General features: G+C 44.0%; 1 protein-coding gene across 1 annotated transcript in view; it reads left to right on the forward strand.

Annotated features, from left to right (window-relative positions):
* The window catches only part of OTOP3 (otopetrin 3), a 167,940-nt gene that overhangs the window by 76,642 nt on the left and 69,260 nt on the right, over positions 1-22,038 (forward strand). Inside the window, exon 3 of the mRNA XM_078650818.1 lies at positions 18,913-19,049. Within this exon, the coding sequence (XP_078506944.1) occupies positions 18,913-19,049 (137 nt within the window). The remainder of the gene's footprint in view (positions 1-18,912; positions 19,050-22,038) is intronic.

Below are 22,038 nucleotides of genomic sequence, written 5' to 3' on the forward strand. Positions count from 1 at the left end.
AATGGCTCTAAAAAGCCTCTTTACCTCAAAGGCTGAATACGCCTTGCAAAGGATGATGGGAAGTCATTACGAGCAGGGAGAAAAGGCAGGGAGGCTACTTGCAGCGCAGCTACGCCAAAGGGAAGCTGCCATGGCCATACCTGCAATACAGTCAGCCAGTGGGGCAACGCTCACTCGTCCTCAAGATATTGTAAACTAATTTGCTCAGTTTTACCAGACCCTCTACACCCCTGGAGCACTGGCCGAAACAACTAAAATGGCTACTTTTCTTTCAGAGGTGACTCTTCCCCGCTTAACGGACGAAGGTAGAGAACTTCAACAAGGGGGAAACAGCGCAAGCAATAGCAAACCTTCCCTACCATAAGGCCCCCAGTGAGGACGGCTTCCCAGAGGAATTCTACAGATGAGTTGGGAATGGTGTGATCGATACTCTTCAAGCGGCATTTTCAAGAAGCAGAACACAGGTCCTCTTTAGGCCCCCTCTCTAATAAAGCAGTGATTGCGGTCTTACCTAAGCCTGGGAAAAAACCCACACTATGCGGCAGTTATCGTCCCAGATCACTGCTGAACTGTGATATTAAAATACTGGCCAGTATTCACGCGTCCCGCCTCCGCAAAGTCATCCCCTCTCTGGTCCACCACATAAAAGTGGGATTCGTACCTGGTCGTTCCTCCAGAAATACATGTGAACCCTATCACATACTTTATGGGCCACCAAAAACCTCCACACCAATGCATTGGCATTGTCACTTGTGAAGAAAGCACTTGATTGCATCAAGTGGGATTATCTTTTTAATATTATGGTGTGAGTCAGACTGAGAGATCAGTTAATCGCCAAAGTACAGCTGCTATACGACAATCCCACTGCCCATGTAATCTGCGGGGGTTTAATCTCTGACCCGTTTCCGATTTGTCGGGGAACGTACCAGGGCTGCCCCCTCTCTCCCACTCCTTTTCCTCCTGGCTATGGAACCCTTGGCAGCTACCATACGCCAATCGACCAAGGTCACAGAAGTGCCCCTCCTAATAGGAGATTCCAAACTCTATCTATACGCAGATGATATTCTGCTCATCCCTACGGACCTACCCCGCTCCCTACCGTTTTTCCTTCAAATAATAAATGACCTTTCATCCTTCTGTGACTTCAGAATAAATTGGGACAAAAGTGTAGCACTGCTTATCTCAGACTGCACCACAAAGGCGGCCAATCATGGATTCTCCGTTCATTGGCAACCCTCGCGCCTCAAATACTTGGGTGTCCTGGATGATCGCGGACAACATGAGCCCCCTGCTCACCCAGATGCAACGCAACTTTGACAAATGGAGGGTGCTGAGACTCTTTATGTTGGGCAGGGTACAAGCTGTATGCATGGTCACACTTCCGTGCTTCTTACACACCTTGGGCATGCTTCCCTTACAGGAAAATTTGGCCACATTGGGCTTAATTGACTTCAAGATAAAATCCTTCCTGTGGGGCTCTTCGAGGCCCTGTCTGGGCGCACTTAAATTGAAGGCTCGCCATTCTTGTGGGGGACTAAGAACACTTTGCCCTCGCACTGCACCTCTCTCAAATAGCATACTTGCTCACAGGTACCTCTGATGTACTGCAATGAGTGCTCTCTGTAGGATTAGGCTTCTCTGCTCTATATGGATAGGGAGCAAGCCTTCAATACCCCACAAACCCGGTACTATTAGCCATGCATAAGGCCTGGCAACGAGCACGTCAGCTTATGGGCTCCCACCCACGATTCCACGAGAAGGCCCCCAGTTATTACAAGGCTCATCACAAGTGGACAAAATTTAACATCCTTCCCTTCCCATGCCACACCCGATTGAATTGGAGAGAGTGCGCAGGGGGTGGGGCTGGCTGGTCTGCTGCACAGCTTGAGTGACAGCAGGAGGCCAGCAGCACTGCGCATGAGGATTGTTTGCTTGCACCTAACCCGAGCATGCGCGCTGGTAACCTGAGTAATAGAGGGACCGAGGGGATGCTGCTTTAGCCGGGCCGCAGCAGCCCCCGGGGTTTCAAATGCGCCAGGGCGAGTAGTTAGTGTGCCCCCCCAGCCAATCCTGGCGGTGCATGCAGCATCAGGATTGGCTGGTCCCACTGGCAGAAGGGCAGGCAATCCATCATTGGATGCCGCGCGTGGGTGGTGGCAGCCACACTGCATATGCCAATCACTGTGTGACTTCATGTGAAGTCATGCAGTGATTGGCAATTTCGGGACGCGCGCGCTGCTGGTGGGGTGTGACGTTCCAATCTTGTGCGCAGGCAGCAGTCAGCAGACCTACTTCAGCCGCTGGTGTGTAGGTGACGTCTCTAATCGTGGGATCCAGATCCGATCCATTCTGCTGCTGCTGTGAAAAAGTAAGAGTGAGTGAATCTGGAAAAAAATCCTCGGTAGTCGTGTGAGTAATTAATCATGTCAGAACTCAGAAGCTCCAATCACGGTCTCACACATACACAAGCAGCAGCAGAGTCATGGGCACCGCACCGCCCTTCAATTCACCTGCTGTAAGTAACATGGGCGTGGGATTGAGGGCTGCAGAGGATCCTCAATGTTGTCGCTGTGACGTGACACAGACCGCAATGCACTGCCTGCACATCCATCCACTCTCTTCAGCGCCACTGCGCTACTCCGGACCGTGCCTGATCTCACAGTCACCAGGGAACTTCAGTCTTGGTTCCCTTTCCAGTTTCACTTTCATGCGCCATGGGATTAGTGCAAGCAGAAGGGAGGGACAGCCTAGGCCTGAGGTGACCCTTGTGCTGTCAACTGGCTTCTCATTCATACATCTTGCCCGGCCAAGGGACCTAGGACTGATTGACCTCCGTGCCCCCCATCCGATGGTGGGCATTGTAAGCACACTGCAGCGCAGGCCTACCTTCACTCTCGCGCAGAAGCCCTCCGTGCTCCCTTAAGGTCCGCGGCACTGCAGGGCAGCCAGGCCCGATTAATAATGGCGCCAAGTTTGAACTGGAGTCTGTACCTGGTCCGCGCCGCAACACAAACATGCTGCTACATACGGTAAAACATGAAACACCATCACACACACACACACACCATGAGGAGATGAAGGTTGCACAGCACCACTTCGGCAATCGGCACATGTGCCGGCTCTGTAAAAGCGAGGAAGTGTGCCTTGCTAATGCCTTGTCCAATGTCCTGTGTATGTGTGCGATGCTTTCACTGCTGCGTGTAACAAGAAGTGTGCACGGAGGCTGCTCTGGCCACTACTGCTCTGTGTAATGAGGGGAGCAGCTTCACACTCCTGGCTGGTTTGCATGCTCCTCACGGTTCTGTGTGCACAAGGAAGCACACACTGTCCCTGTGCCCCCTTTGTGTTTTTGTGCCAGGGGTGGGCCCCGTGGTTCGGCTGCTGTCAGCTATGAGTACTCCCACCACGCACCTCTTATGAGTATGAGGGCAGCTGTCTGTATGTGCTGTGCTCGTCCCGTGAGTGACTGAGGCTGTGGAAACCAATGCCACAAGCGCCATAACCATTGCCTGTGCCAAGGCTTGTTTGCAGTAATCCACCTGTTTTGTCTCATTCCCGCCCACCAGGAAGCAGGTTTAATTGATTGGAGATCTTTAGGAGGGCTCATATAACCTTGGAGTGACAATTAAGGTGAGAGAGGCCTAGAATAAGAGAAGCATAGTGTGTTCGGGCATAGTGAGAGGCGCTTCGGAGAGAGGTAGGGTGATTGTTGCTGGGGTGACAGAGTTTAGCTAAAGTGCAGACTGAGAGACACATTTTATGAGAGTGGCATGAAGGGAATAAATACCATGGAGTGAACTGGGACTGTCAGTGAGTGGGAACTTCGTAGGTGATGAGTGCCATAGGGTGAGACCTGCATAAGAGAAGAACCATCCGGTCAGAAAGTGTTAATAGCGAGTGAGAGACAAAGGCCAAGATTTTTCACTTTATATATGTTGAGATTACATTTCAACCTACAGCCAGTCAGACACGAGATTAGAATGTAGGGTAGCGGTCAGGCCTGCAGAACTTGGAGCTGCGGAACCTCGCTCGAATCGCGGCGTCAAGTCAAACATCCTGTGATTCTGGGCAACACATCCTCCTCGTGCCTACAAAAAACATGTGTCCTTGTGTAATGTAACTAGTGCTCGTTGAAAGCGCTCCAATACTTTCGGGTTAAGTTTGCGCTAAATACAACAACAAAAAACAGAAGGCCTGATTGCGTCGTCGTGATCAAGTGATTTGTCCATATGAAGAAGCAGCGAGAACTGAGTATGTGGGAAAAATAAATAATGTTTTTTTATTTTCATATAGTGGAGCGCTTTACATGACCGCAATGCCCTTACTACAAAGATTTGTATGCAGCCAGTTTCCGATTGTAATTGCATGCTCAGCTAATTAATCTCTCTCAATTTGAGAAAATACGTATGATAATAATAAGACTAAAGCAAAGAGTTAATATGTTGGAAGGAAGCGCCATTCTTCGAAATATACAGAGGCTATTATATTGTTTTTTCAGGAAAATATCTAGGTTGTGGGCCTATATGGTAAATGCAGCAAATCTAGAACTATGCGAACAACGTTGCTGTCGCACAATTACATAATTCCAGTTTCCCTGTGTGTAAGACCTGCAGTCAATTAGTAACTTTGTGTAAAATGGAACACCACCACCTCAAGGGCTGGAAGTAGTGAACATCAGACGTGGATTGAATTGATTATTCTAACAGTAGCTACCATTTGAGGGAATCAAACAATTATTATCTGAAGACTTATTCAAAACGCAATGGCAAAACCAACAGGTCTTGCTTTTGAACCCTGATGATGTATGTATGTGCGCACATACGTCGTGAAACAGCATCCACTTTATTTTCATTTACAGTTGCATGATAGCAGATTCTAAGGTTGAGGTAAATTCTAAAAATAAAGGTGAGAGATAGTTAATTTAGGGAAAGAAGTGGCCTGGTAGCAAATTGCAGCTCGGTGTCCTCCTGAAAAGTAAAAACAAATAAACAAAAACATTTTTAAAGAAACAGGGAGGGGTCGACAGAGGACCGGAGGAATATGAGTTGGGGGAGCAAGCCAATCTCAAGGATGAGAAAGGAGGAGCAGCAAGAGCTATAGAGGAGCCTGGTAGTGGGGTGTCTACTAAATCAGAGTGGGACAGAGAGGTTTTGTGGTGAGTCCACGTGTGAGAGGGCCACGCTCAGAAGTTCAAGACTGTCCTAATTATTTTGAATCCGACTGTGGCCTTATATCTTTCTAGATTCTTACAAGAAGGAGGAAGCAATCACCTGGAGTTTAACAATGAGGGGAGAGGATGTAGCCTTACAGCCAGAGCAGTTGACCGCGAAGCTGGGGAACCGGTTTCGAGTCTTGGCAACAACGCTCAACATCCTGTGATTCTGGGCAAATCATTTAATCTCCCCGAGCCTAACAAAAATAAATGTGCCCATCTGTAACGAAACTGGTGATCATGTAAAGCGCTCTGATACCCGATGTCTCAGTTCTAGTTCGCACTATATAAAACAAAAAATAGAAAAATCAGTTGTTGGCCTATATATGGAGGTGCGTTGGCAGTCTGGCAGACCTAGCCTATTTTTGTGGTCCCAGTAGTGAAATAGCAGCAGGCGTTCCTGTAGCCTATGGGTTATAAAGTTTTCTAGTTTTTGTTCCTATTTGGGGACTAAACAGATTTTAATGATCAAATGGCATATTAAGTACATTTTGTTTCACCTAAATACTATAATCTGTGTGGAAAGACATGCGTGATAAAGTCACATGCGTTCTAATGGAAACGTGGTAAAGGTAAGGCGTGGTTCCCAATGCTTTGTGAAGGCTGTTTCCCAACTGCTGTGCAACTTCTTCCACTCTTAGAGCTAAGATTTTCATGAAAGTCTTATAGTCTGAATTCAGCACCTGAGCGTAATAGGACGGAATGTATGAAGCTCTCTGGTTATACTGAATAAGCAGCTACCTATGTTATGCCATCTATTAATGTAATAACTGCACTTTCACAATTGCTTTATTAACCTTCCTGCTTTCTCAAATTTGCTTGAAAATGCACGATTTTTCTTCTTTTTTTTCAAAATTTTCTTGGCGGGTTATCCCTCTAAATCCCCCTTTTGGGGTTCTGGCTCGCTCGCTGCGCTCGCTCACTACGGTGCAGTATGCAAATCACTTTGCGCCCCACCACTTTCAAATGTCACCCACCGCCCCTGGTTACACCTCTCCATAGACTTATACACTCGGGGCATAGCCTCCCACCCTCCTTGTGCCTAGGATCCAGCACAATCCTTGTGCGATTTGATCAGTCATGACATGGCCCCCTATAATATGTAATCGTTGTCACGTCATTTCCAACCCTCCCTCACCCACACTTCTACAAGGCACATCTAACAACTGAAAGGTTGAAATAGTTACATCTTTTCCTCCCTCTTCCCTCTCTTTCTTCCTATATCTCCCCCCCCCCCCGCCCTATCACCTTCCTCTTGAAAACTTTCCTCATTTTCCAAGAGGCATGTTCCACACAATGTTTTGCTGTAATATGTAATGTGGTCATTGTATCTAAGTGGCCGATGCTGATGTTCCTATGATGTTATTGTAGTTCAAAATTGCTTATAAAGAATTACAACACACACTAACAATCCTGCATGGGCTTGGTTTAAAAAATCCACAATGTTATTTTCTTCTATGTGTCTATCACTTTACTACGTGAACTTAGTGTGCCTGAGGGTACCACAACCTAAACCTATATGTTGTTTATCAATTAGCAATTAGATGTGCTCACTTAGTCAATTTCAAAAACCCTTGTATGGCATGACAAAATCCTCACCCTCTTTTATATAGAGTTATGAGTCATGTGGTGGCCGTCGACGCTAAATGGTCACTTTAAAATAACTTCCATATGTTTCAATTCAATGGCTTTTTTTGTTTGAAAGATGGTGACTCTTGATTTATGTAGCGCTTTGCATGTTGTCCATATCAAAGAATGTTGGATCTTCCACAGTAATCTAGACACCTTTTGAGATAATGATGTCCAGTATAGAGCTCTTTCTCTGAGTAGGTTTAAGGCGGCTTTGTAAGAGATCATTACCAGAGTGAAATGAGTATAATATATTTACTGCAGAATCTTTGTTATCACCCCAGTGAAGGTTTAAATGATCTATGAAGAGGTTTGAGCCTGAACAGGTAAATTGAGTAGTGATACTATTCCCAAAATTCTTAATAAAGGTCAAATTGTCACTGGGAGAATGGTAAGTGTCTTTAGTGGGCACCAGACAGTACACAACATCCCCCCAACCTGCCCTGTATTTTAAAACACAGCATAAACAAACAAACTGAAGAGTCTGATTTTCTGCTGTATTTGTAAAACAAACCATAAGTGCTAGGTCCCAAGAGTTTTCTCAGAGAGCCACTGTAGCTTGCACCATCCACTGTCAATGCTAATGCTGCCAAATTCCAATATCGACTCTAACTACCAACATTTACCCTCCTACAAACGTGACAATGTGGCCTATACCAGGGCACTATAACCTGTGAGAATGGCCAGGATACACTGGTGGTATTACCTTTCTTATACATATTGAATTGTTAAATTTGCTGGTAAAGTACTCTTTTTAAAAATAAATGGACAGCACCGGCATGTGGTAGACTGTCATTTGTATGTGCAGGGGTTAAGAAAAAAGTGCTGGTACCGAGCACCTGAAAACTCTGGCACAAATTAAGCACTGGTCTGATATTTGGGTATCTGTTCAATAAAGTTCATAGTCGATAAGTCTTTAGGAAAGTAATGGGTGGAGTGCATACCTTCCTTGTCCTCAGCAAACACTCTGGCTATCTCCTGAGCTTTTAAAGGGGTGTGGGTCCAATAGATTATTATTTCAAGTTTGGGAGCCAAGATTTGGAACCATGTAGAATTTGCCATCTTCACCACAAGATATTTTATGCAGGACTAACAATTGTAGACAAACAGGGGTGCCTCAGAAGTTCTTTCTTAATTTGACCCACTGTTCACTGAAATCTTATATACTAATAACTGATGATGGGGGATTGACATTCGCTGATGCCTGGCAGAAAGAACATAAGTTATTTAGGTCATCTGAACCAAAGTTTTTCTCAAAATTTGGCATTCATTTTAACTATGCCCTTAATGTCTTACTGTGCCAGCTGGATTGTGCAAGAAATAAGCAAAGTCAGGATTACTATGTAGTTTTCTCTAGAACCACTACTTCGTCTGTCAGGTGCGGTTTGGGACACGTCTTTCACAGTGCCTTGAATGTGCTTTATTAAGTATTAAGGGGGTAACCCACAAAAAACGACCTGACCTGGGTCAGTATTGCAGTACAATAGGTAAGTGGTCACGGTAGCAACACTTGGAATGGACAGTAAATCATATCGTATTCACCAGTCTTTCATGAAAACCATAAATTCAATTTATTTTCTTGATCCTAGGCATCTATTGCAATTTTCATTCATAGCATTAGTTCTTATTGGCAACAGCAAAGTCAAAGTGCGATACGTATTTACAGTGCTCTTGATATAGAAAGAAGATGGAAGGTAGGGAATCAGGTGATAACGTGTGGGTGGAGGACAGGGAAGAGGTGTTTGTGACATATATACATCAGCTATACATAATATAAACCTTTCCGGCCTAAAAACATGTCAATTGTTCCTGGTTATACACATAACTCTAATGCACTTTGGGCATGGGCATCTCAATGTCAGAGACCGTGGAGCAGCTTTTATTCATTAGTCTACATGGCTTGTATCACTGCCTGTGTAAACCTTGTTTGCGCATTTTACATCCAAGTTTTTGTACATCATTAACAATGTGCAGGATGAAGTTTCACACTCTATTCCCCATACGGAAAACAGCGTTTATAACGCTGTCAATACGACACGGGTAGGTAACAACGCGGACGTTACATCGTCCGCGTTGTTACCACGCATGGCATTACATCGCAAGTCATTTCTACGACTTGCGCTAGATGGCACGCAACACCAAGGAATGTGTTGTATTTTAAATCCAACACATTCCCTACTGTTGCGCGAACTGGAGTAGGAATAGTTATTTATACTATTCCTAAGTCTAGTGCGCCATCTAGTGCAAGTCGTAGAAACGACTTGCGATGTAAAGCCATGAGTGGTAACGCGGACGATGTAACGTCCGCGTTGTAACCTACTGCGTGGTAATGTATGTCATTGTAACATCAGACATTCTACACAGATACACCCTAATATAGTAATGTTGCTTTTGAAACAAATTTTCTATGATTTGTAAAAGTGTGTTTTCCTGACCCTTGTTAATTAAGTAGGCCTAATATTTAGCTCTGTCGCCATAATTTACTAAATGGATGTCGCCTTTGTCTTCCCAATGCATATCTCACTTGTCATTTCTGCAGCAGAGTCAAGTAGAATATTATTTGTTTATTTCCATTGTCATTGTTAATGCTATTTTCGATCAACTTCCTCTGCTCAGTCACAAAACTGCAACTATTTCTTCAAAGTCTTTCTTCTAGATTTCCTTTTCTACTAGAGATGCTGCCCATTTCTTTCACAATGTTGCTGCCCACTTGGGATTTACCCTATTTTATGATTTTACATTCCTTTTTATTTGCCCTGTTCACCGATAGCTTTCATGGCATTGACCCTGTATTGCCCTACTTTTGAATGTTGTAATAAAACATTTAATTAGTCTGCTGACCAGTCTGCTCAGTTATTGAGTGGGTCTTTCTACTTTATTCACTGCATTTCTAATATATTTGATGTGTGGACAGGCTCCTTAACTCGAGGACACATTGAATCATGAAATTGAGGTTTAACACAGTCGAATTATCGAATTGTGGCCATTTTGTTTGAGGTCAATTTTGGTGTGTCAAAATTGTGGTGTCCCCCGCAACCACACCGAAAGCTATTCATGTTTCCAGATGGCTTCTATAGTTCTGTTCAGGCATCTAGACAGGTACTCTCTGTGATGAGACATTCTCCATTCCTGTCTACCTGAGAGGTCAGCATGGTGGGTGCTGCGATAGGAGGACAATATTATTCATGAAGTTGTATACTTGAAGTTGTAGGTCTCATTTCTCTGTTATGCATTGCTGGGGAAAACATGTACTTTGGCAAAGGGATATGAGTGGCCTCTGGTCTGTAACCACAATGAACCTGTGGCCATAGTGGTACACATGAAAGTGTTGATACCCCCATTTCATCAAAAACTAGGAGTGTCTCTTGATTCTCTGCGCCTCAGAGGTCTGCTGGTGAAGGCAACAGGTGCCCGCTTGTCAGGTTGTTGGCCTAGAGGAGTGTGTTTACTAGGTAGTAGAGGCCCCAGACAGTCAACTCTAAACTCAGTGCTTTTCTTCTGTTGTGTTACTCCGTCCAGATATTTGTCAGTCAGTACTGGTGGCCAGGTTCAGGGTAGTGAATTCTATGATGACGCTGTAATATTCATTCCAGACAAGCATGCAGTTAGGAAATGTTGGTGGGGTATCATCACTGACATTCTTTATGTCCCAAAGCCCTAACAAGGCCTTTTGGATGTAATTTTGACATACTTCCGCCACTAACAACATTCCAAAGTTCAGTCCCTGCTACTGCTGTAGCTCAATATATTGAGAAAGTCGTTCGTTTCCTGCTGGACTCATAAAGTTTTAATTGGTAATAGAAGTTTTTAAAATCACTGTATTCCATACCGATTTGTCAACAGGTCATCAATGATGGGTGTCAAATGGTTTTCTCTTTAAATCACGTTGCTTGGGAGCTACATGTTGATGCAGATTTAGACAGCTACTGATTACTTCAACTGGGTGGTGTTGAAAATCCGCGGCATGGCACACATGCCAACATTTTAGAACGGGAAAGTGGGAGATTTATATTGAAGCAGAGGCACTTTTAGGCAGGAGACAGCTAAAAATAACACCGCATGTTGCTTCAAAAATCAGGAATATCCCGCCTGAAATGGGGTTGCTGGCATGTATAGACTAGCCACTTTTTACTCCCTCCATTATCTTCAAGCTCCATTAGAACTGCCTACACCTGAGTTCACATGTAAAGGTACCTGTCGGTGTCAAAGGGTTACCGGTCTGATGGTTGGGTCACAGTGCAGGTGAACCATCGTATTCATGAGCTGTGCGTGGTCTGAAAACGTCTTTTTATGCTCGCAGAAGGCTGGTGACTTTCCAGATCTTCATTTTCAGTGCAAAGTGAATGAGCTTCGGTGTCTCTGAGTTGCAGCAGCTGATCATGGTGCCAGTACGTATTCATTCATGTGGTAGTTGACTATGACCTGATCTCTGCCATGGTTCTGCTACAGCACGGCTTCCATGCCAACATTGGCAAATATTGAGATGTTGTTTTGGATCAGACTTTAGATGCAAGTATTGTACTTTGTTCATGAAGTTTACTTATGCCCCAATATCGATGAGAGCTTCTACACCAAATGTGGGTACCAGGAACGTGCACGTTGGATGGGACTGCTTTTTTCCTGCTTCTCTCTACCACCAAAATGATAAATATGTATTCCTTCTACACAGGATCTTGGAGAGACAGACAAGGTGTGTGTAGGGCAACTTGCAATGGTTTTCAGTGATTGTGGAAATTATTGTAGGTTGCAAGCCATACTTCCCATTCGGTGCTAGGAGCACAAAGCATGACAAACACTTGCAAGAGGGTTCTGGGGTCCACTTGCTCCGCACCTTTTTTCTTGAATGGGGTGCACCTCATTCCCATGTACGTCACAGCCACAGTGTCTGTCAAGTCTCTGTTAACTGCTAGGCCCACACATTTAAGCACAGTGTTATTTGGTAGGAGCCTTGGCTTTATTTAGTCACTGCTGTCTATGGTAACAAATGAAAAGTGTATGGGCTCCTTTTGTATGGCAATATGGGTCGGGTTCAGTTCCTTCCGGGTCTGTGAGAGTGTGTGAGTTTTTATGCAGCTCGTTGTTTGTTGGCTCGTGTGGGCTCTCAGAGTATTGATCACCGTAATCCTTTTTACTTGTACCCTTAGATTATTTGCACCAACTCCTCCTCATGTTCGCCTCGGAGAAAGCACTTACGAGCTCCCTCGATCTTCCATCAAAGTTGTCCATCATTCCCTCTCTTCAGAACTCTTTGTACCACTATCCCCTGAGACGGAAAGCCGGGGGTCGAGGCAGTCACGTTTTTTAACATTGTATAAAATTTTAATAACTCGTTTTAATTCTTTCTCTGGGACGATTTGGATATTTTAATTACATTAGTCACCTTCTTCTGCACCGCACTTTGGTCCCTGCTCCACGCGCAGCCAAGTAGACGAGGACGCGGTGGGAGTCAGGGCTTGCCGCCATCTTGGGGCGGAAAGGAGAGTAGCGCACCAGTTGTTGGACGCCTCCCACCCCCCTCCTCCATTATATAATGAACTCCGGGGCACGTACGCGCAGGGGGCTCGCCGACGGCGCGTCAAAAGCAAGCCCGTCTGCGCCCGTCCGCACCAAGACCGCGACAGGCGCAGGACATGATGACCAAATCCTTCCCCCCATAACTTTACAGGCAAGTGAGCTCCTCACATTGAACTCATGTAAGAACTGTCCATGTGTCACTAGCACGGAACAAATAAGGGGCCCTTTTTCTTGCAACACCTGTAAATGCACCATACCCGGGCTGGTCCCGGAAATGATATGCCATCCTGATGTGCCCCTAATGGGAACCTCTATCTTTAAAGGGGGACTTATTAATGCGCGTTCCATGTGCAGCCATAGCCAAGACATCAAGGATTTAATCCTTGATCTGAACTTGGATATTCTTTTTATTACCGAAACTTGGCTGAATGATAACAGCAACCCTGATCTAGCGACCGCTCTTCCCTCGGGTTTTACTATTCTGAGGCAAGACAGGCCGACGGGAAGAGGGGGAGGGGTAGCCGTGGTTCTTAGATCTACGATTAAGTTTCATACGTTCAACTTAGACTCCCTTAAAAGGGCAGAAAGCATGGGCTTTTCCATTATGCTAAACGCATCTACATCTTTTTCTGGAGGCCTAATCTACCGCCCCTCCCCAGGAAGTGCTACCACATTTTTGGACTCACTGAGTGACTCCCTAGGACAGCTCCTACTACGTTACCCTCATTTCACACTGTTAGGTGATTTCAACCTACAGTTAGAATCTAAAACAGATGCCCAAGCCCTCAATCTTCAGCAGACTTTAGAGATCTTTGGCTTACACCAGATGGTAGGCGCACCTACTCACTGCGCCGGACACACACTAGATGGTGTTTGTTCCAATTTCCACTCCCTGGAGGTCCAGATACCCATCCCGCAAATCTGGACAGACCACAGTCTTATTCCTTTTAATATCTGTATTTGTCGTATTCGTAAGCCGATACATGTCAACCATCAACCTCCTACGAATGTCAATTGGAGGATAGTGGAGGAAAGTTTGAAGGCTGTTCCCATTCACCAATCACAAATCCCGATTATGACTGGAGACGTAACACAAGACTCCAAACTCTTCCATACCTGGATGAACCAGGTTTCTAAAGAACGGGCACCTCCAAAACGTCCACCTGGTAAAGAGCGAAGAGGAAAGCATAATGCACCTTGGTTCTCACCAACACTGGCAGAGAAACACTTATTGTGTAAACAAAGTGAACGAAAGTGGCGTAAAACGTATGACCACACAGCCAAAGTCTTCTGTATCCAACAAAGAAGACTATATCACTCCAGCATTAAAATAGCGAAAAAGGAATATTATATAAAAGCTATCAAAGAAGCACATCAAAAGCAAAAAAAGGTATTTTCCATCGTCAAATCTTTCACTCATCCTAAATCCCTTCAGCCTGAAATCCCGCCCTCTTTGACCTTCAGCAATCAAATTTCAGACTATTTTGAGATGAAGATTGAACGGATCCAGAGAGATTTTTCAACCCCTCCCCGGTTGAGTAATTTCGACAAGGGTGAGGCTAGGGCTCACTCTCTTAGTGCATTTAAGCCGGTATCGTTGCTCTAATCCCGGGGCGCTATTCTGGCCTGCAAATCAGGGGCTCCATCGGACTCATGTCCTCCACGGATACTCCACCAGATTATTGATGTGATTAATCCCACCATTAATGAAATCGTTAACACGTCACTTAGCTCAGGAACGGTCTCACTCGATTGGAAAACAGCAACACTTAAGCCCCTAATGAAAAAGTCTAATAAATCCCCAACGGACCTGTCTAATTTGCGTCCAATATCTCTCCTTCCAGTCCTGGGCAAGATAACGGAACAGATGGTCTATCGTGAGCTAAAAGACTACGTATACACTCGTAACATTCTCCATCCCCAACAATCAGGGTTCCGCCCCAGGCACTCAACGGAAACGGCCCTCATTGAGCTTACTGATTCAATTAAGTTTCTACAAGATGAGGGGAAAAGCGCAGTTCTGATTTTATTAGACCTCACCGCGGCGTTCGACACCATCTCTCATACTATACTGATCAGCAGGCTGAGAGAGAATGGGATTACAGACATGGCCCTAGCGTGGATTACTTCATTTCTGACAGATAGATCTCAAATCACTGCTCTGGGTCCCTTCCTCTCAGAGGAAAAGAAGGTACCTTCAGGAGTCCCTCAGGGCTCGATTTTGAGCCCCCTATTATTTAATATTTATATGATTCCCCTCATTACTCTAATTGAGTCATACGGCATTTTAGTTACTTCATATGCCGATGACACTCAATTAATTGTGCCCCTTGAAAAGAACTCGAATGAGGCCGAACAGAATTTAAAGAACTGCCTGACAGAAGTATTTCAATGGATGGATAAAAACCACTTAAAATGCAACACTAATAAGACTGAGATTCTCCCCTTGGGAAAAATGTGCATTTTTGTCCCAGCAAATGTTGGCCAGATGGCTCTCCCATCCCGCCCCAGGCTGTGGAATCAGCCAGAAATTTGGGAGTCATATTTGACTCCGCACTCACCTTTGACCAGCATGTGAGAAATGTGGCAGGGAGTTGCTTCGGCACTATTAAACCATTAAAAAAGTTCTTTGACTTCCTTCCAATGGACTCTAGGAAGGCGGTGGCAGTTGCTCTAATACTCTCCCGGCTGGACTATTGTAATGGATTGATGGCCGGGGGAAAGAAGGCAACACTGAAGAAGCTTCAGAGCGTGCAACACGCTGCGGCCAGATTGGTTTTGAAACTACCGAGACGCGCCTCAGCTTCTCAGGCCCTTAAGAACTTACACTGGTTACCCTTGTACAAAAGGATCTTGTTTAAAATCTTGATGATAACATTTAGAGCTCTTAATCACACAGGTCCGAGGTATCTTACCAGGCGATTTACTTGTTATAACCCACCCAGAAAACTGAGATCATCAGGGGGCAACCTGGTGATGGTGCCCAGATTCCATTATAAAACTAAGGGAGGAAAAACTCTGACTATCCTGGACTCTAAGGCATGGAATGCAATGCCCAAGGATCTCAGACTTTTAGAGCAAGAATCAGTCTTCAGAAAACAACTGAAGACTTGGATTTTCAGTCTGTCTGATCCCTTTGTTATGGCGGCAATATAAACCCACCCATGTACACTAAAGTTCTTCAGCGCCAGGATGCTCCTTTCGGAGCGATAGTTGCGCTTTACAAATAACACATACAAAATACAAAATACAGTTGAGTTTCGCAGAGACCTAATAGCTAATTCCCAGGGTTGAGTTCTGGGTTAAAGTGAGCTTCTAATGGTGGAGCCTCCTCGTAGCCTTCAACATCCTCTGGAATAGTTTATAAATCTCATTTCTTGCATAGTCCAGAAGAAGTATCTTCTATCCATATTTTTCATCTTCACCATAGCTATCCCACTCATGGCGGCAGAACAGGTGCAGGAGCACTTTTTTTCATTTTAGTTATCCATCTTACTCAGATAAGCAACCAAAAAATAACAAAAGTGACCTCGTCATTTTTTAGGTGCACATGCGTGGTGCGCGTGCCTACATAGTGATTCAGCCAGCCGTGTCACACACTTTGGGGAATAATTATAAGGCCCTTGCCCAGCCGGTGCGTCACTTTTTGTGACGCTCTGATGGCGCAAGAGCCTGCTCCATATATACCAGGTAGAACTAAGCCACTTTTTTTGGCTTAATGCTGCCTTGTAAATATTGTTCACTTTAACACAGTTTTCTGCATTAAAAGGGTATGCATTGTGTTGCTGGGGGCGTAGGATAGGACTAACGTTTTATCATCCTTAAACTAGTGTGTGACTACAAAGGACACCACCCCCTCCATGACCAGGATGTCGGTATGCCCTAAAGTCTATGGTATGGAATAGGTTTCTCCATTTTAAGGATAATTAGTGTTTATCACACTGCTAAAGGTATAGCACACTTGTATGCTTGTGAGGGCTATTTAACCCTTTCACAGTTTTTCAGGTCTGAATTTTTACAGTGGTGTGCCGTGACATTGCATGTGCACGACTACCTTGATGTAGGTAAGACTCTCCTTTTTTAACATGTTAACTCTAAAATAGGCTTCTTTTCCCTATATGTTATATTTAAATATGCATGTGTTTGTTAATTGCTCTCAAGTAGGAGTGAAAAAAATCATTGTCCAGCTCCAGGTACGACTCACCTGGGTTAAAAGGTAGCTCACACCTTTATTAGCATTGTGTGTCAGTGACTAGTAGAGCCACAGCAACAAGTTTTAGGGATCCATTAGCCATGAATGATGCCCGAGACCGTCTAGGCTACCAGCAATGTGCAAAAACATTTTGGCAGATGGTAGACGGGTCTGAGCAATTGTTATCAACATACCAGTCCACGATTGGTTTTAGATATACCCGGTGTCCTCTTGAATAAAGGTAATAACCTTGGAACACGAAGGTATTTTTAGTTAATCTGTATCTTTCTCTTTTTATCCAGTAGTTTTTATCTAAGAACTCCCTCCTTCCATTACATTCTTCGAGTTGGTAGAGTCCACCCTGATGGCATTGACCTACCAGGGTGGGGCGAGGATGGCGATGATGAAGCATGACACTATTATGTGTGTGAGGTTTACTCTTCCATAAATGATGACTTTCCCCAGATGTGGTAGAAGTCAAGTGACATCCGAATTTTAGATTCCTCACTGTTCCAAGAATATTAGGAAACAGTACAATATTTGAATTTTTTTTCATTTGTCATTAACGCCACATTACCCATTTCTGTGATTGAGCTGACTTTCTGGATGGACATGACACAGCTTACCCTTCTCCTCTTTCTTGGTTGTGTTACTGATTTTCATCAATGTCACTATTACAGAGAATGCCACAAAAATGTTTAGGTAAGTATAATCCCTATTCTTTAAACTTCAATGTAGTGTAATTAAATTTACTTTAATTCAATTTAAAGTAAAATAATGACTATGGATACCTATTTAATTCAATCAACTTTAAGTGCCATTACTTAAGAGCTATGGTAAATTATGTACCTTTATTTATTGTAACTTAATTGGGGCGAAGGATATTTATCTGATTTGATGTTTTATATTAATTTAAATTAAGTTAGGGTTCTTGTTACGTATTTAGAAAATATGTCAAATAATTCTAACTAAGGGTAAGGGATAGAGTTAACAGTGATAGTTTACTATTGTTTTCTTTTAGTTAATTAGATTTAATATATGTGAAGTACATTGTAGATTGAGGTCAAAGATATGAACTTAATTTAATGAAATTATGATTTCTTATTGATTTGAAATTATTCCCATCTAAAATAATTAAGGTTTAGATTAAAGTTTTAATTTAATTTATTATAAGTTAATTAAAATTTGCAGTCAGACTAGTGTTTGTGGGAGTGAAAGTAAAAGGGATATATTAAATATTTTAGCTATTAATTATAGGTTCCATTTAATTTCATTTACAATAAATAGATAATAGAGATACCTAATCTTATGTTATTTTACTTAATGTTATTAAATTAGGTAAGTGTTAGGGTTCCTTATTGAAAATAGAATTATATTTTAATAATCAGCGATGAGAGTTAGGGTTGTATTATAGTTAAAGGAAAATAAATTAAAGTAATGTTATTTATTTTATTTTAATTTAAAAATGTCGAAGTAGCTGTTGTGAAAATGAGGTTGCAGTGAAATACATTAATAGTATCAGTAAAATACACGAATAACTTTTCTCAATGAAGTAGTTGCTGCCAGTATAGTAGACAACATGCAGTTGCACCATTAAAGTTGTGGAGACTGAGGTAGTAATATACAACCATCTTCCTCTGAAATACGGTGGAGTGGCCAAATCCGGGAATGAGATCTCACAATCTTGCAATAAGTATACTGATAGCCTGCGGGCTTAGTGATTCTCTTACTGTGCCCAGCCTAGCTTTATGTGAAAGCTGGCTCCTAACAGATGGCCTAGAAACAGGATCAATGCCATCTCTTGCTCCATTTGATGGGAGTATAGGGGATTACAATTTTTTACCATTGAACAATGTACTCTTGCATCCAAGAGTATGGATGCACCGAAGGCAAAAATCAAGCTCCCTTCTACACACCAGTTTACTTAGGCAAGAAAAGTGTTTATGTTGCCTCTTAGCGCCTAAAAACATTTTTTCACTTTAGTTGCAGAAGTGCTCTTTGGATCCCTGTTTCCCCTGGTGAAGGGAGTCTCTTGATATTATCGCTCTGTTATCCTCCTTCCACTTTTGCCTTACCTCTAGGTCTGGTTCCCTCTGATGCCTCCTGTCTTTCACTGTTCTTGTTCCGGTGTCTCCCTACTTGTCTCTAGGTACTTGGCTTGCAATCTCTGGTTGGTTTTAGTTCGTTGTTGTATCTTCTGTTTCCTTCTAGATTACCTGCCCCATTTAGGAGCAACAGCTTCTGTCGTGCTCTTGTACAGTTCCTGCTGCTTTGCACCACCTGCCCTTGTTTTTGAATCACTTTGGTGTTTGGAATCTCTGCAGGTCATTGTTCTGATGTCCGCTCTCTCCATATTTGTCTCTAGGTTCCTTGGTTCTGTTTGGAACTTGCAGTCTGATGCTGGCCGTGTTCAATATTGGTTTTGAAGTCAATCGCCTTGGGTGTAAGTCCACGATAGACATCATCTTCCCGTGTCTGGAAATCGTCTTCATCAGCCTCCAGGTGACTAGCGTATGGGGGTGTCCACGTAGTTCCTCAACTGGGGGGGGGGGGCAAATGTACAGTGCGATCAGCACACAGGTGTGCACAGCAACGCAAATCCACGACCATAAAGTATAAGTATGAAAGGGTAAATATACTAAAGTCATTATCATGTTGTAAGCCAGAAGATTCCTGTGCTTGAGAGCACCTCTGCACAACCTCAATGTTATTCTCTCAGTACAATCGGCGTCTGATGTAAGAACATTGTAGGAACAGCCTTGAACCCTGGCTGAGTGCACCACTCCGTGGAAGTACTTCCTGTCTTAAGAACATCTTTCCACAGGTGAAGAGTATCAATCCTTATGTAAGTAGAACAGTCGCAATTACCCAACCTCTCCCTATTTTAATGTCTCCCTTTAGGATACATCCTTGTACTATGTATCCCAAATATATAAGAAAGAAGACTAACCTTGATCGTTACTCCCCTGGCCTTTCCTGCTTCTCGCTGCATTAAACATGGTATATCAGATATAGTTGTGTAAGTGTCATATCTGTGACGTCAAAGAGTGCACCCTCTAGTAAGTAGCATATTAAGTGCCAAGACTCTTTGATTTTCAAATACTTAAAATTAATGCAAATCTATACTACTATTATAAAGAGAGAACACGCACCTTTGAGCCAGGTAAACTCGGGAACCACAGCGCCAATCCACACACCCGATACATTGTAGAAATTTTCAGGGTGTGCAGATGGACATAGGCTATAAAAAAAAAAAAACGTACATTTAAAAAAATAACTTTAAAAAAAAAGTAGTGCCCTGAAAGTAGCGCCGGCCGCGACGCTGCTCTGGCCGCGACGTAGCACTGGCCGCGACGTGCGTGATGATGAGGAGCGGCGGTGAAGTGAGGAGCGCGGGCGCGTCATGGCAAAGAGGAGCGGCGGTGAAGTGAAGATCGCGGGAAGGAGCGGCAGCTCAGGTAAAGTAAAGGCTCATTGAAATCAGGGCGGGAGGGAGTCGGGACGGGAGGGGGGCGGGAGCGGGTGTGCACAGAGGGACAGGCGGAAGGAGTGGGGGCGGGAGGGAGTCGGCGCGGGAGGGAGTCGGGGCGGGAGGGGGTCGGGCGGGAGCGGGTGTACTGCCCCCAGCCCCTTTCTGCCCCAGGCAATGCTGGGGCGGTCTGCTAGTTCACCTATAAGTGGGAAATTGCAACCACACAAAGAATATTGCTATGAAAATGTGAATGCTTAAGTTTGTTGAGTTGGCAGCAGTTAAACAACAAATGAGATGTAGCCAATAATCTTGACATATCCAGTCTAATCCATTGTGGTGGGCAATGTTTTTTTTCAAAGTTTTTTTTAACCATATCCAAGACTGATACATACCCTTCCAGCTGGAAGGGCGCAATAATTAAATCAACACATAAAAAAGGCGAGATGAATGTACCAGGCAACTATTGCTTGATAAACCTGCTGGATGTAGATGCTACATTATACTCCAAAGTTATTCTCAGTTCATTGAAGAATTGGATTGAGGGTGACGGAATAGTTCCAATGTAACAGAGGGGTTTTAAGTCCAGACACCAAACTATAGATCATTGCTTCAGCTTGTGGGCTTTGGGACAGAAGGCAAAGGAAACAACTGAGAGTTTATTCTGCTGTTTTGCGATTTTAACTCGGCTTTTGATTTGTTAGACCGTAGTATACTCTAGTCTAAATTAGGACAGTAGGGTATACCCCAATGTTTACTGGCAATCCTGCAGGAATTACATTCGGAACATTGGACCCAAGTGGAGGTAGATTTGGAAGGGCCCTTTCAGGTAGAATACCTTCAGGAAATGGATTAAGGCAGGGCTGTGCCCAGGCCCCCATGTTGTTCTCCTTGTTCCTAGCGGAGCTCCCGGGGGTATTGGCGGCGACCCAATCCTTTTCACCAAAAAAAGGGGGTAGACATGTGTCCTGTCTGCTCTACGCAGACAATTTAGCAATCTTGGATCTGATAATCTCAATAAAGCAACTGGCTCTCAGTTATGAAAACCAGACATCTGTCATTCATTCATTTTCAGGATGATTCGTGTCCTAATAGCTGGGTGAGGACCCCAGAGAGGAATTCCCGCCCAATAAACGGGATGGACTTTCACACCCCTTGGGTGTCATGCTTCCTCACTGGCCTTCCAGCACTCGCCAGAGAATGCTAAAGTGGTGGGCGGCCCTCGTTGTAATTGGAGGGACTATTCAAGGATGTTCATGAGGGATGGGGGTTCCTAAAGGGTAAAAACCTCATACACCTGCCCATTTTTGAATTCCGTCATTTATTGGTGGGTGGTGTAGGCATGGTTAAAAATAAACATTGTACACTTGAACACCATTATGCGGTTTGTGCCCTACAAAGTCAACATGTTTCAGCCCACCAGGGTCCCGAAGACGGGTCTGGGGCTTTCTTCAGGACTAGGATACTGTATGTCCCTTTATAAGTTCCCTATAGCAAGGTCAACACCCCCTCATTGTGCAGGCAACCATATAATACCAGTTCCTCATGGCTGATCAGAGTCGATGATAACAAATACATAAGATACATACAGACATAAGTAATACATTGTGCAGACATTAGGAATTTGGACAAGTATTATTTTGAAAAAACTGTTTTGAGAAATCAGGTGAGACTGATCAACGATTGTGTGCCTCGCAAGATTCAGCCATGCCACTAATGGGGCAGCCTAAACACCTTGCAAAGGTTTGTGTGTGGTCTCACACATACAACATGCATATAACATCAGGTGAAAAAGGTTGGGCTTGATTCTCACACACATGCGTATATTAACCGTGGGCAATGAACTACACTCCGCTAGCAGAGGTTGCGGAGATTTGTTAACTAAGAATTACACTGAAAACACAGAATTCATGCAAAAATTCAGACTCCGCCACGTAGCGAGTTCGCTATTGCACCAACAACTTAACCTTTACATGCTAAAAAGCATATAACCAATTCCCAAAAGTGAACTTTGAAAAATAT

Source organism: Lissotriton helveticus, chromosome 7 (assembly GCF_964261635.1).
Source record: "Lissotriton helveticus chromosome 7, aLisHel1.1, whole genome shotgun sequence".
Lineage (NCBI taxonomy): Eukaryota > Metazoa > Chordata > Amphibia > Caudata > Salamandridae > Lissotriton > Lissotriton helveticus.